Source organism: Miscanthus floridulus, chromosome 1 (genome assembly GCF_019320115.1).
Source record: "Miscanthus floridulus cultivar M001 chromosome 1, ASM1932011v1, whole genome shotgun sequence".
Taxonomy (NCBI): Eukaryota; Viridiplantae; Streptophyta; class Magnoliopsida; order Poales; family Poaceae; genus Miscanthus; species Miscanthus floridulus.
Window position 1 is genome coordinate 82,573,722 of NC_089580.1, and position 15,107 is coordinate 82,588,828.

Sequence of the window (15,107 nt, forward strand, 5' to 3'; positions counted from 1 at the left end):
AGCACTGGTGACCACATCTGAATCGATCTGTTTTATGTTAAGCATACCTTCCTTCTAAAGTATCTAAGATGATCGAATTAGATTGTTTATTTTTGCTTAGCACTCTGAATTGTTTGTATGTTTAAGAGTGAAACTGATTTATGTAATTAGAGCATGTATGTGTTGTCCTAATGTGGATTTAAGTACTGAAATGCATAAAAGAACATTTGATTTGTGTGCTTAAAAAATTCCTGCTGGTATAGTTTTGGTTAGAAAAATGTTTTCATGCTTTAAATGACCTTTTATGTGAACCTAGACGATATAAAAGTTGTAGATAATTTAAGTATCTTTGCTGTCCTAAAAATTTCATGATTTTATCCTATCTGGTTTGGGAGCTATGAAATTTTGAAGTTTGCTGTTAGGATTTTGCGGTGTGCTCTACAGTTCTGAGATTTTGTATAATTCGACCATGTTAGCTTGAAAATTAGCTCTTGTTGATAACTAAGTAGTTGTAGTGTTTTTCATAAGATTTCTAAATTGTTAAAGAACAATATTTTTGGTTGGCTAGAACTCCAGATATGAATTTCTAAACTTTCCTGTCAGGTTGTGTCTATGTCTGCGCAGCAATGCTTCTTTATACTTTTCGACCCTGTTAACATAGAAATCAAGTCTGTATTATAACTAGAAAGATGTGTAGAACTTCAAAAGCTTTCCAAAATGTTAAAGAACAGAGTTGTCCGTGATCTAGAACTCTGGCTATGATTTATTCTTTCGACTGTACTGCTGCTGTCCTGAAATTTCAGATCTTGTAATTACATGATTTGCCTATTTGTATAGCTTCAATAGAGCATGATTCCTGTATGTGGGCTGTAGACGATATATAGTATTCAAACTCCAACTAATATTGTTCTCTAGGTTTAGACTGAGTTTTATTGTTTGAGAAGTTGAGTTAATTAAACTGTAGGGTGAAGCAAATGTCTTTCTTTTACACAGCTGTTTTCAACTTGTTGTTAATGCTTGATCAAGTTAACTTTGCTGGTTTCTACTTTTGTGGATCCTTGCTTTGTTATGTCCATCCAAATATTTTAATGGTTAGCATAGAGTTAAGTTAATACACTAAACCTGTTGCGTAGAGGTTCAGCTTATGAAACTATTAAGTGGTCACCTGCAAATTTAATCTAGTAAAGGCTTTTCTTTCTGGTTTGTTGATCTTGCTTAGGCCGACTATGTTTTTTTGTGAAGCTAGAATATGCTTGCTTATATTATTGCTTTGTTGCTTGCTGGCACGAATCAATTTGCTATTATTAAGTGCAAGTGGCATCCATTTCAGCGAAAGCGTACTATTAACTTTTTTTCTGTTTTGTCATGGGTTCCTGTTTTAGCAATTTGAGTATTGGAATTTAGCCTGGCAACTATTAACTGGTCTGTTTGCTTGTCAATTTTAGTTTCATTTTTTAGTAGCTATCTCCATTTGTACCTCTCTCTCTCTCTCTCTCTCTCTCTCTCTCTCTCTGGTGTGTGCGTAACAGCACCAAGGCTGCTCGGCCAAGCCTGCTAATCCGCCAGGCCATCTCTGGTGTGTGCGTAGCAGCAGCAGCAAGACGACTACTACTACTATACTGAACTACTACTACTACTCTACTCTACTAAACTACTATTACTCTATCTACTCTACTCTCTTCCCTAGTTGCTGGCTGCAACTCTTAACTATAGGCTGCTACACTTCTCTACTCCTCCTCTACTCTACTCTACTATTACTCTATCTACTATTACTCCTCTTCTACTCTAATCCATTATTTACCACATCTAAGTTACCAGATTTTAATCTGTAGGGGTCTTCCAACCATGTGGCAGCAGTCAACTGTTTTTTGGGAAGCAGTAGCTGCTTTTTTTACACCTTTTCCTCTCTAGTTTGCTAAGCAGCTGTTGCTTTTTTGCCAAATCTCCCCTCTCCTCTCCTCTCCTTTATTTTGCCGATGATGAAATTGTCCAAGTCCATACATTATATGGAATATGAGCTGATGATCAAGAACTTGTGAGGAACTTGGCATCATTAGCAGCCGCCCCTACATTGCCTTCTCCTCTCTTCTCTGTTATGATGCCTTGATGCTCTAAGTTCAAGATCAGATGATGATTGACATGTTTCTGAGGCCTCTACTACTACTTCTCATTTTTTTGATATATTGTTGTTTTATAGGACTACTTTGGTTTATAGACCTTTTTTATTTCTTATACCTTCTCGCGTACCTAAAGCACACTTTCTTACATCTATTAGAACAAAGCGCGAAATAATGTCGCGAACACCAAACAGTGTAGCCCGATACCCCGAGCATGATGAGCAGCCAACCTATGAGGAGCAAGCACTAGAGGACCAGCTTACTCAGGAATAGTTCGATAACGAGGTAGAAAAGGATCTAGAAGTGATGCTTACTCAGGAGCAGTGTGACGAGGAGGAAGGGGGAGCAGGAGAGGCTGCTGAAGGCGAAGAAGAAGAGGATGATGATGATGATAAATCAGAAGAGGGATATGAAAGTCCCAAGGATCCTTTCCCACGTGAAGCCAAAAGGAGGCCAACAGAGGAAGATTTGGACAAGGATTTTGACCCGAATAAGGAGGTAGGGAAAAAGCCTTAGCCTGTAAATTTTGCTAAAGCTTTGGCTGTGTTACCTCTGCTAACACTTTAACCTATCGTATATACAGGTCCCTCCTGAAACTCAGAAAAGACCACGTTGACATCCACAACATCTCGCTGGACAAGACGGAGTAGAGAAAAGGAGAGCAGAGGCAACAGCCACAGAGACGGATCACGATGCCTCTGCTCCACAACCTCAAGACACAACCACGACTACCAAGCCTAAGAGGAAACGAGGGGATAGAAAAGGAAATCTATATCCAGATAAGGCATGCTATGTGATAACGGAGGTTGGGCCAGCAGGGGAGATCCTTGAGCTGAAGGAATTAAGAGGATGATTCCGTAATGTGATCGGGGCCCTAGTAAGAGATAAATTGAACCTAGCAATCTCTAACTGGAAAGTGGTACTAGAGAACAAAAAGAATGAACTATGGGATAGGCAGCTGAAGCTCAATTTTAGATTTCTGGAGGGTAAGCACGAACTGGTAAAAAATGCTTTCAGGATGATGGGAGAGTCATTCCAACGTTGGAGGTCGGAGCTCAACACGAAGTATATCCAAAAGGGGTTAACTCCCTTCAACGAGTTTGGCAAAATAACTCCTAGTCAATGGGAGGAGCTCGTGGCTCAGAAGACTTCACCGGAGGCATTGGAGCTCAGTGCCCATAACACCGAGCTGGCGAAGAGGAACAAACACCACCATCATCTAGGCCCTGGTGGCTACTATGCCAAGAAAGAGCAGTTTAGGAAGATGGACAAAGAGGCCACAACTGCTAGGAATATTGATGTGACGAATTTGAAGGTACGCTCAAGGAACTGGATATATGCAAGGAGTACAGAATCATCCGGCGATAATCTTAAGTTTGATAAGCTGGAGACCCAAGAGGCAGTATCAAGGATACTGAAATATGCTGAAGACAAGGAGAAGGGCTCATTCAATCCTTCTAGAGAGAGGGACGAGCTTAGCCTTGGCTTGGGAAACAAGGAGCACACAGGCCGCACTAGGGGGCTAGGGAAAAGGACGACCTGGAAGCAAGGATTCGAAGAGGACAGGCACATGTATAAGAAACATGGCAGAGACCGGGAGACTAGTCTTGAGCTCCAAGTGAAGGCTCTAGTTGTGAAGGCGCTAGAGGAGCAAGGACTGTCTATGGAGCCACGGATATTAGTGACGCCACCGGGAGAACTGGCATTAGTTGGCAGCCCTCCGAAAGTTCCTAGCAGCCAAGGCTCCACTGCATCCACAACCCCCATCGATCGCATACGGGAACCAACTAGTTGCACCTTGGTGTTTCTCAGCAGTCGGTAGAATACTGTGATGGAGGTGGTAACGGGTGTGGCACATCCTCCCGGTGGCTTACACCACAATAATAAGATACCACCGGACTAAACTAGGGTCGAGGTGCATACAGTGAAGCCCGAGTTCATGCAGTGGACGATAGACTATGCAACTCCCGAGGGGCTGGTGTTACTCGGAGATATTATGGGGCAGTTCATCCTCTGGCACAAATGGGACATTATATTGACTGCTTCTTCGCCGCCTCCCCCTCTCCCAAATTTGGAGCGAGTTGTTGAGGTCGGGGAGATCTTCACCATCTCATGACCACCACATTCCTGAGATACCACATTCTTCCCCGCCTCCTAGCGAGCATGTGCCTGATGAGATGCAACAACCTTCTCCAGCTCGTACCGAGCAAGTGGATGATGAGATGCCACAGTTTTCTCAACAAGCATAGCCGATACATGAACAATGAGTGCCTCCTAAAGAAGGTCATGCACAAGAAGATGAGGACGTGCCTGAATGGGAACTTCGAAAGAAGCATCCAATCACCATAAGGCCAGTTTATGTTCCGATGAAAGACGTCTCGTCGGTGTCCAAGTGGTATTCCCATGACCAGTTCAAGCCTGAGAACCAAGTTAAAAAAGTCCCATCACGGGGTTCTGAGGAGGCCGTCACTAGCAAACTCCACCAAATTGCAAAGCAGTATCCATATGTTGATGCCATCAAATGGTCAAAGGATTGCCCGAAAACATATGAAAGAGGCAAGCCCTTCCTACCAAACCGGTACATCCAGCGCCTACCACTTGGGATGAGAAGGTTCCATGATTGGTACTTGCGTGTTCTCCCAACGAGCATAGATCTCATACAAGCATGCTTCCCCACCGGCACATTTGGAAGCCTAGCCAGGAAAATTGTCTTTGACTTCAATGACATGCACACATGCTTTCACTTGGGAGAAATGGAGATGAATCTAATTCGCACGTGGTGCCTGTAAGTCCTTGTCCTCCTGATATGATATGAATGTAATCTTTGAATTTTGTTGTAACTAACCCACGCCGTGATTTGTAGAATGCAAGTGCACATTGTCAAACAAATGCCAAGTGTGAAAGCCGGGTATCTAAACCCTCAAGCTATAGCCCAAACAAATTTTAATTACCCTAAACAGTGGACATTGGATGCCAAAGAGCTAGCTGCTGCAAAGACTCTTCGGGAGAAAGAGCGCATCCGTACGGCGAAACTAAGGGAAGAGTCCCTTAAGGTTGCCGCATACATTGCCCTGGCTTTCAAAAATCTCCAGCAACACTCTACTATATGGCTACCATACAACTTCGAGTAAGTTCAACTCTATACTTAAAGCTTTGTTCGATATATTTTATTCGATGCAAAAGAGTTTATCTAGTTCTATGATTAAATCCATGCAGCAACCACTGGATTTATATAGCCGTCGATGTCGGGAGGAGCATGGCATGGGTCTTTGATTCAATAGATAGGGACCCGGTGATATACAAAGACTTCATATCGATTCTCAAGACGTATACATATCGATAATCCTCATTAGCTATATGTTTGTATACGTACTTGTAACATTCACTTTTGGATTCTAACAAGTTGTATTTGCTAAAATAATTCGAACAGGGCATTTAGGTTCTATGTCACTAATCATCATGGAAGGCATGATCCAGCAAGGAAGGAAAAGCTGGCTATAAAAACACTATGTGCGGTAAGTGTAACTTACTTCTTCAGTACTCCGTTATATGGCTGTCAAAAGCATTACTTAACATTTTCATATGCAAAACACACAGTGCCCCAAGCAGAAGCCTGGGAGTGTACATTGTGGATACTATATATGTTCTATGATGAGTAACACCGGTGCCTACAGGAGACACCCCTTAAGGGTAAGTTTGAACCTCTTCACCCGTAGTATGAAAACTTCGTACATGGTATGAAATACTAAACCAAAACTTGTTCTCTCGTAGTGGAGAGAAGAGAAAGGAATGAAAAGAGACCCATACAAGGATGATCAACTCTTAGAGCTCATCGGCGACCTTTGCAACTTTATATTGGACCAGATAGTACACGTCAAAGGCGCCTACCATGACCGAGAGTCTGAGTTAGGTACAAATCCTCAGTACCAACACCTTCGTGAGACTGAAAGGCTAGCTCTAGGACGTTGATAACAATATGTATGGAATTTGTATATTTAATAATGGATTGTATATATTCTTGTGAATTGGACTTGTAATTGTAGTTTATATAATACTCTTGTGCTTGTAGTTGCGGTCGCGGGGCGTTCGGCAACGCGAACGCGGTTCGGAACGTTGGCCGCGGGGCGTTCGGCAACGCGAACGCTGGTCGCGGGGCGTTCGGCAACGCGAACGCGGTTCGGAACGTTGGTCGCGGGACGTTTGGCAACGCGATTTTGAATTGTAAATTTGAATTTTTTTTTTTGTAGGAAAACGTACTGTAGGTGCGGTTCTAGATTGAACCGCCCCTACAAACAGGTATTTGTAGGGGCGGCTGGTAATACGAGCCGCCCCTACAAATCGATTTATAGGGACGGCCTGGGAACCGCCCCTATAAATACATGATTTGTAGAGACAGTTCGGTAGGGGCGGCTAGCCAAACCGCCCCTACAAAGAGTTATGAGCCACCCCTAAAAATCGATTCTGTAGTAGTGAATATCCATAGAATATCATCCATATCCATACACATCGAATTGATGATATGGTTATATACATACCATAACATTAGAATAATAGGAACTCGGATTACTGAAACTCAGAGCATATGAGGAAAAGCTGAATTATGGATGGATCAAATAACACACTATCTATGGAAATGAGTATTGGTTTACTGAAAAGAATCCAAATATACTTTTAATACCAATCAATATTCACTAAGATAAAAATAAAGTACTGAATGAACTCTTCCTTGGTGTTAAGGTAGGAACTTAGAATAGTCATGGACTATAAAAAACTCCTGATGAGCAAGTTCCACTAATTAAGGAACTTAACTAATGGTTTCTCTTGATGGACACTTGGACACTTGTACATACGAGTTTTGAGTCCGTTAAAATTGTTACGATATCCTCTAGAATAACTTTCTGGCCAGTCCGTGAAATATTTCGAAATCCATTAAAGTCATGTCATCTCAAAGAGAAGTGATCAACATCGATCTTATATGGTTGATAATTCGTTCTCGACCAACGTGGAGTTACAACTGGCACGTCGTTTGCCGGCAGTTTAATTCTAAAAAATTTGTGAACCATGCATGCATGTAATCTTTCTTCATCATCGTTACTACGAGTTCACATTTGGGATCGATCGGTTGGCCGGTGCTCTATCTTCAGAACCGCAGAACATGCAGCGAACAGGGTTTCGATTAATGTAGTGGAAGGAATTCGGGTTAGTTGATGGTTGCTTGCCTCAGAAATCTTCTTAACAGATCGATCATTCTATCTATCAAACTGCGATCAACTAACACACCTTGCATTGCATCCATGATTAGTTCCAATGCCAAAGTCAGAGGCCTAGCTTGGAACACGCTATCGGTGCATCTGCAACCATGTGCTTCGATGGAACACGGATTCGTGTGTTCTGACTGGCCTCTCTGACACAAAGCAATCAGGATGATCGACCATCATACCCCTAATCAACACCCTCCTGTGATTAATAATATAATAAATTCTTGCTCACTCGGTTAGCCACGCCGCGCCTCTTCCTCTAGTCTATCTAGCTATTTAAGCACGGGCCTCCCTGACGCCTTGCATCTCATTCCATCCACAAGCTCAGCTCAGAACGTATACGTACGTCCATTGCACAGCCACACCTCGCTCGTCCTCACGAACACACCCCTCGCCATTCTCTGCATTGCCGACGTCTATATATGGACACGTCGTCCAGATCCCTGATCCTGTGCACAGTCGTCCTCGCAGCATGCCTTAGGCTCGCCGCCGCCGGCTGGTCTCAGGGCACCGCGACGTTCTACGGCGATGCCGACGGCTCCGGCACCATGGGTAAGATATTGTATATAGGAGTTGTGTGTGTGTGTGTGTGTGTGTGTGTGTGTGTGTATATATATATATATATATATATATATATATATATATATATATATATATATATATATATATATGGAGAGTATATTCAGTAGCCAGCTACAGAATAAGTTATTTTGTAGCCATCTTCATTTACGATAATTTTATATACTAATTTACGATAATGTCAATACATATTTACGATAGTTGGGCTACTATAACATATGGGGATATTTACCGTAACGTTATAGTAAATCACATAGTAAGGAGTTACCATAATCTCGTGAATTAGCATAGTAATTATCATAACTCAAAGTGGCCACAGAATAAGTTATTTTATAGCCAGCTGCAGAACAGTAGTTATATATATATTGCATGCATTGTATTGCTGTACAATAGCTGTACACATTTTGTATACTAATTAATCCAATCAATACATACATGTGTATGTATTTAGGTGGCGCGTGCGGGTACGGCAACCTGTATAACGCCGGGTACGGCATTAACAACGCGGCGCTAAGCCAGACGCTGTTCAACAACGGCGCGTCGTGCGGGCAGTGCTACCTCATCACCTGCGACAGGTCACGGCCCGGCGGGCAGTGGTGCAAACCGGGCAACTCCATCACGGTGTCCGCCACCAACCTGTGCCCGCCCAACTACGGGCTCCCCAACGGCGGGTGGTGCGGCCCGGGCCGGCCCCACTTCGACGTGTCGCAGCCGGCGTGGGAGCACATAGGCGTCGTGCAGGGCGGCATCATCCCCGTCCTGTACCAGCAGGTCACGTGCACCCGCCAGGGCGGCGTGCGCTTCAGCATCGCTGGTTCGCAGTACTTCCTGCTCGTCAACATCCAGAACGTCGGCGGCAGCGGCGCCGTGGGCGCCGCCTGGGTGAAGGGCGACAAGACGGGGTGGATCCAGATGTCCAGGAACTGGGGCGCCAACTGGCAGGCGCTGTCGGGCCTCGTCGGACAAGGGCTCAGTTTCGCCGTCACCACCACCGGCGGGCAGTACCTTCAGTTCATGAACTTCGTGCCGGGGTGGTGGCAGTTCGGCATGACCTTCAGCACCAACAATAATTTCGCCTACTAAAACATGCATGCAAAGCATGCTTCGTTTCGCCATTTCTTGCGGCTCGGTCGGTTGAACGTGGCGTGTGCGTGCTCGTGATTTTGACAGAGCAGCTGCACTTGCCGTTGCATCCTTGGTGGCCGCCTGATGAGTGGCTTCTTCCCTACGTGATGCTCCGACTGCAGGAGGTGCGCGCCCATGTATAATTTCAAACTTCGTCCTCTATATATGTATTTTGTTATCTTCTCACAGACGTTTGTCGTCCCAATTTCATTTTTAAAAACATTGTGTTTTTTGAGTCTTAGATTAATATATAAGTGCATTATTGTGTGTGTAAACTTTATATGTAAGTACATTGTGTAAACATTGTGCTATTTGGAGATTTATTGTAATTGAGTCAAAAATCATCATCACTGTATTCAAAATACCTATTGCCTCCGACCCAATAGCAAAATAAGCCACATTTTTGGTATACTGGTAACCAACTTATTAGGGTACTATTTTTATATAGAAATATATTTATAAGGCCTGGAAAAGTAAAGTATAGCATATACTTAAATTTCAAACACAAGTCCACAAAGACATAGTTTCTCCGTCCCTTTTTAACTATTGTTCTTATATATCGTACCCAACTTTAATCAAATATATATAAGAAATTATTAATATTTATGGTGTATAATAAGTATCATTAGATATCATTGGATATATATTTTTTATAATACCTTTCTTTTGATTTAAAATTGTTGATAATATTTTTTATAAATCTAGTCAAACTTAACAAGTTCGACGACATGAAAATCTAGATGACACTTAAAAAGGATAGAGGGAGTAACTTCAGCAAATATCCACCAAGAAATAATTCCGTATGCCACAAAACATATATGAATAAACAAAGTTTACAAATTTCATTGCAGCATTCAAAACAGACTTATTTTATTAGATAGAGTAAGGCATACGAGCTCACCAGGTTACTTACCGAACATAAAGCGGAAGACCTCCATGTACGTGACACCATCTCTCTATCAAATAATTGTCCCTCTAGCCATTAACAAAAGGAAAACGGTGTTTTTGCCCCTGTCTGGAAGCTCAATTGTGATTTTACCCTTATTTTTTTAACTTTGTGATTTTACCCCTGTTATTTTGAAACGAAGGAGCAGTTTGCCCCTGGTTTGGATGTCCGTTAATTAGGGGCTGATTAAACGATTTAAAGAAATAAAACACATAAAATCAAATGTGAAATGACTTAAATGCCCCTTCCTCTTCGTTCTTATCCGCTCGTTCTCTTCGCTGCTATCTGCTCGCGACAGCGAGTCCGGGTGGCAACGGCGGCGTCCCTGACTTCTCTTCCCCGACGCAGACAGGTGAGGCCTCCCCGACGCGGGATCTGGCGAAGTCCCTCCCTGGCGTGGATCTGGCAAAACCCCTCCCGACGCAGGCAGGCGAGCCCTTCCCGGCGCGGATCCAGTGCAGACAGAGAACGCCACGAGGACGAGGCCGAGGAAGGGGAGTGGCTGCAGCATCCGCACGACGCAGGCGGCAGAGAGACGTCGGCTCTGACATGAGCCGTCGCCGCGGCGTGCGCGAACATGGACCCCTCCGCGCTGGTGGACGCGCTGTGCCTCAGCGGCAGGAGCTCCTTCCGCGCGTTCCTCCCGGCGCTGCTTGGTGCCCCGGACCCCCACGCCCTCCTCGTCCGCGCCGTCGGCGGCTTCTTGGACTTGGCCTCAGCGGGGCCGGGGCGCGACGCGTGCGAGTGGTGGGCAAACTGCGTCGCGTTGATCGAGTGCGCGCCCCGCCTCGCGGCGCCGTCAGCGGACGCGCTGGCGCAGGCAAAGCGCCTGGCGGGGCACTGGAAGGAGATGGTGGTCGCGGGGCCTGCGGGTGCGGGTGGCAGGGACATCGGCGGGATGGCCGGATGGGGCCTTCTCACCTTCATTGCTTCTTACAACATTGTCCCGGAGTTTGATGCTGATGAGATCGTCCGTCTCTTCGACAATATCGCGCCCCAGGTGAAGGACAACTGCGTTGAGCTCTGCAAGCGTCTTGGCCTCATCAGAAAGATGACTGGTACATGTTCCTCGACTTCGACTCTTAATGATGAATTTACTTGTCTCATATCTAAGGCGCTGTGTGCATAGATGAACGTTCGTTCACCTGTGCGTTGTAGTTTGTACACTGGTAGTTTACCTGTGATTCAGAAATCAGAGTGCTCTGAATCGCATAGGCTTCACTTCAAGTGGATGCCAACCAATGCTCTCAAGCACTATCTCCCAGCTAACCACACTTAAAAGTAAAGCACGAACCTTAGCATCCATTCTTTTCTGTCCTCTATCGTACTATGCGTCTATGGCTCTCTGCCCATGAGGGTTGAGGATAGGAGATCACCTGTAGGTATCGTACCCTTTTATACATATCCACAGACAGGGGCAAAATCACAATAAGGTATAAAAACAAGGGGCAAAATCGTATGGGCATTCATGTCTTTTGTACAAAGTTTAACACCGTTAGGGGTGGATGATGGAGCAAGGGCAAACTGGTGCTTCGTGAATGGTACAGTAGGGATAAATTCACAAAGTAAAAAAATAGGGGTAAAATCACAATTTTGATACAAAACAAGGGTACAAACGCAAGAGCCCCTTAACAAAAATAGGTCATGTTCGCTTGTGTTATAATCCGTACTTTTCAGCTTGTTTTTTTCAGCCGGAACAGTGTTTTTCTCTCCTAACGAATCAGCCGGAACAGTGTTTCGGCTTTTTTTTCAGCGAAGCGAATGGGGCCATAATAGCGTATGTGACCTGATCATTTTTACTGTAGCTATAGCAACATCGTGGAAGCCTTTTTGTTTGGGTTGGACATACATGACAATTTTGTGGTAGATTATGTTATAAAGTCTCTATTGTTTTGATATACATTGCAGACGACATAGATGAATAAGATTGTGCCTTTTGGGTTTCAAGTAGGTGCTCGTTCGAAAATTAAAATACCATTTTTTCCATTCCACAGTGACCTAGCTTATTTTCCTTACAATAGGCGTGGGTTCAGTTCCTAGAAGCTATAGTAAAAGTTATATGGAACTATATATGCAGTTTTATCTATGTTGTTTTTTTTCTGAGTGAAAATAAATGACTATAACTTATTATATCATCTTAAAGTGTAAACATGCATGTCAACGATAAATCCCCTGGACCAATTATATTCACACCATCAATAAATTGAATTGAAATTAACCACCAATTGGAACTAACTAGCTCTATATATTACCATGGAACTAACTAACTGATACCATGGAACTAACTAGCTGCTCTATATATTATCATTTATAAGAAACTGCTCTGCTGTAACGTCACATGATCACCAATCAGCGTCTCATGGGGAAATTCTGTTGGACTTTATCAATTAATTGATTATTAGTAGATTTCTGACTTTGAGGTGCGTGTGTCAATCTTATGCCAGAGGAGTAGTTTTAGAAAGGAATGATCGCTGTTCATTCGTTAGCTTCTGAGTGGTAATTACAGATTGCATTGGTTTGTTAGTTGAGTCTTACCAAAGTAGCTAGCAAGGTGTTTCAGATAAGAAACGACGGTAGCAACTAAATGAGCAACCATAGGATGATCCGATAAAAAAATAAAATGAGAATTAATAGTGTATATATATATATATATATATATATATATATATATATATATATATATATATATATATATATATATATATATATAACTTAATTAATAAAACAATAATTGAACCAACTGACAATACATTGGTGTACATACATACATATATGTTCAGATCGTCGTAGAAACTAACTCGACAAAATGAGATCATGCACAGATAGATCAAAATCCAGATCAACCCACATTACACCATTATTAGGTCAACTGATTTTGATCAATTAAATTTTTCAGAGGCTGGCCCGGTACGGTAGTCCGGCACACGCACATGCAATTATGCGCGGTAGCTACCGTAGGTTCCGAACGTACGTAGTAGTTAATAGTCAAACTGCGCGTTGGTGGCGAATGTCATGCCCAGCACCCACCAGTCCGGCACGACGTTGTTGATGTACAGCGTCTGGCCGCCGGTGGAGGTGACCACGAAGGAGAGCGCCTGGTTGAGGAGGACCGCCGAGTTGCTCTGCCATTGCGCTCCCCAGTTCCGCGTCATAGCAATCCACCCGGTGTTGGTCCCCTTCACCGACATGGACTGGATGGACCCACTGCCGCCGACGTTGGTGATGAGAGTCAGCTGGAAGTACTGGGACCCGGTGATTCTGAACCGCACGCCTCCCTGCCTCGAGCATCGCACCCTGCAAATTAAACCCATCACCGTTAATTAATCTATTGCTAGAACTAGAGTGACAACCCTAACGTCCGACGAGAGGTTTGCCGGCCCTGTATACATAATTACATATATATGGTGTAGCGAGCTATAGCTTACCGCTGGTAGAGGACGGGGATGATGCCGCCGCGGTACATGCCGATGTTCTCCCATGCCGGCTGGGACATGTCGAAGTGGGGGCGCGGCGGGCCGCACCAGCCGCCGTTGGGGAGCGCGTAGTTGGGTGGGCACAGGTTGGTGGCCGTGACGGTGACGGTGTTGCCGGGCTTGCACCACACGGACTGGGTGGCGTCGCACTTGATGGTGTAGCACTGGCCGCACGAGGCGCCGTCGTTGAACAGCACCTGGCTCAGCGCGGCGTTGAGCACTCCATAGCCCGCGTTGTACAGGTTATCGTACCCGCACGCGCCACCTGCGTCGACGTACGAAGAGTTCAACCAAACCAACGTAACTGTGAGTATCAGCAACAAGCTTGCCGCCGCAAGGCTAGCTGCATGGAAATCGGGTGATGAGCTCGCTCGCCACGCGTGCCCACGCAGTACGCTCTATATACGTACCCATGGTCCCGGAGCCGTCGGGGCCGCCGTAGAACGTCGCCGTCCCACTGTTCCAGTAGTCCGCCATTGCCGACGTGACCAGCAGCGCAAGGACGACGACCACGGCCAAGGGTTTGAGCTGCGCCACCGTGGTGCCCATCTCGATCGGTCGCTTGTATCGATGGCCGGCCGATCACCAGAGCGACGAACTGAATAGCAGCTGCGATATAGCTAGTTGGGAGAAAGAGAGAATATATGACCGAGAGTATAGTAGATCAATCAGGACTATTGATCAATGGCGGATGGATTGCGACGCCCATGGCATGCAGTACGGCTTAAATACCATCAGGGAGAGCAGCCGGTTGCAGCTGGGGTGATCATCGGAATGATGGTCGTTGGCAGGGAATATAGGGGCATGATTGATTGCACGGCGCGTACGTTCCTCTCCTGGTGCTTGGTGGGTCATATTAGCTGTTAGCGAAGCTCACATGCATGCATGCGTTCATTATGCAATAACGAAAGCGCGCGCCAATATGTCAAAGGCTCAAAGCCTTTGACAACTGGTATGGTGTTGGCGCGCGCCATGCATGTCGCAGCGGCTCTGTTGATACCTACTACTACTACATGACATATACTACACGTAGACCTCTGTGATTATTACTAATCCCTTCAACTAGTACCAGTAGTTGTGGCCACTAGCCAGCGCACTTCAACTCTTATTAATTAGTCGGCCATTACGCGCGAGTCTCCTTCAGACTGAGCTGATCATACTGAACCGAAAGACGAGCAGAGCATCCACCAAGTCGCAGGGCTAACGGAGGTTGATCAGAATAAGCGTGGAGATAAAGAAACGGAGGACTCCACATGGGACCATGAGAGGCAGCGAAGTGGCCACATGCACGGCGGTTGGGACGACGGAGAGCCCGGCCGGATAACTAGCGCGCGGGACATGCATGATGGCCTCGGTCAAACGTGTGGCTGGAGCCGCGTTTAGCAACAGAGAGCGGTCTCGGCCACGATCGGCGGCGGCCGCGCCCCCAAATGGCCAAATCCTTGCTGGCTGAGCTATGAGCGCAGAGCGTACAGAGCGTGTCATTGCGCAGGGGAATGGTCGAAAGAGATCAGGCTTACTACAATAGCCCGTCAACGTTCTTTTTCATGGAGATGCTACTGCCTAGACGTCCAGACGGAGACGTGGACGGGCACGCCTACTTATGTCGCGTGCCTCTCCATTTCCTGCG

General features: G+C 45.2%; 2 protein-coding genes across 2 annotated transcripts; one reads left to right on the forward strand and one right to left on the reverse strand.

Moving 5' to 3' along the window:
• The first annotated feature begins 7,776 nt into the window (after positions 1-7,776).
• On the forward strand, positions 7,777-9,307 carry LOC136488526 (expansin-A31-like). Its single transcript, XM_066485434.1, has 2 exons — positions 7,777-7,906; positions 8,385-9,307. The coding sequence occupies exons 1-2, from the start codon at positions 7,777-7,779 to the stop codon at positions 9,014-9,016; spliced, it is 762 nt and encodes a 253-aa protein (XP_066341531.1). The 3' UTR covers positions 9,017-9,307.
• A 3,675-nt stretch (positions 9,308-12,982) lies between these two features.
• On the reverse strand, positions 12,983-14,026 carry LOC136488537 (expansin-A28-like). Its single transcript, XM_066485442.1, has 3 exons — positions 13,888-14,026; positions 13,430-13,742; positions 12,983-13,298 (listed from the first exon to the last, which is right to left on the reverse strand). Exons 1-3 carry the CDS (start codon positions 14,024-14,026, stop codon positions 12,983-12,985), a joined length of 768 nt encoding a protein of 255 aa, XP_066341539.1.
• Positions 14,027-15,107: the final 1,081 nt, after the last annotated feature.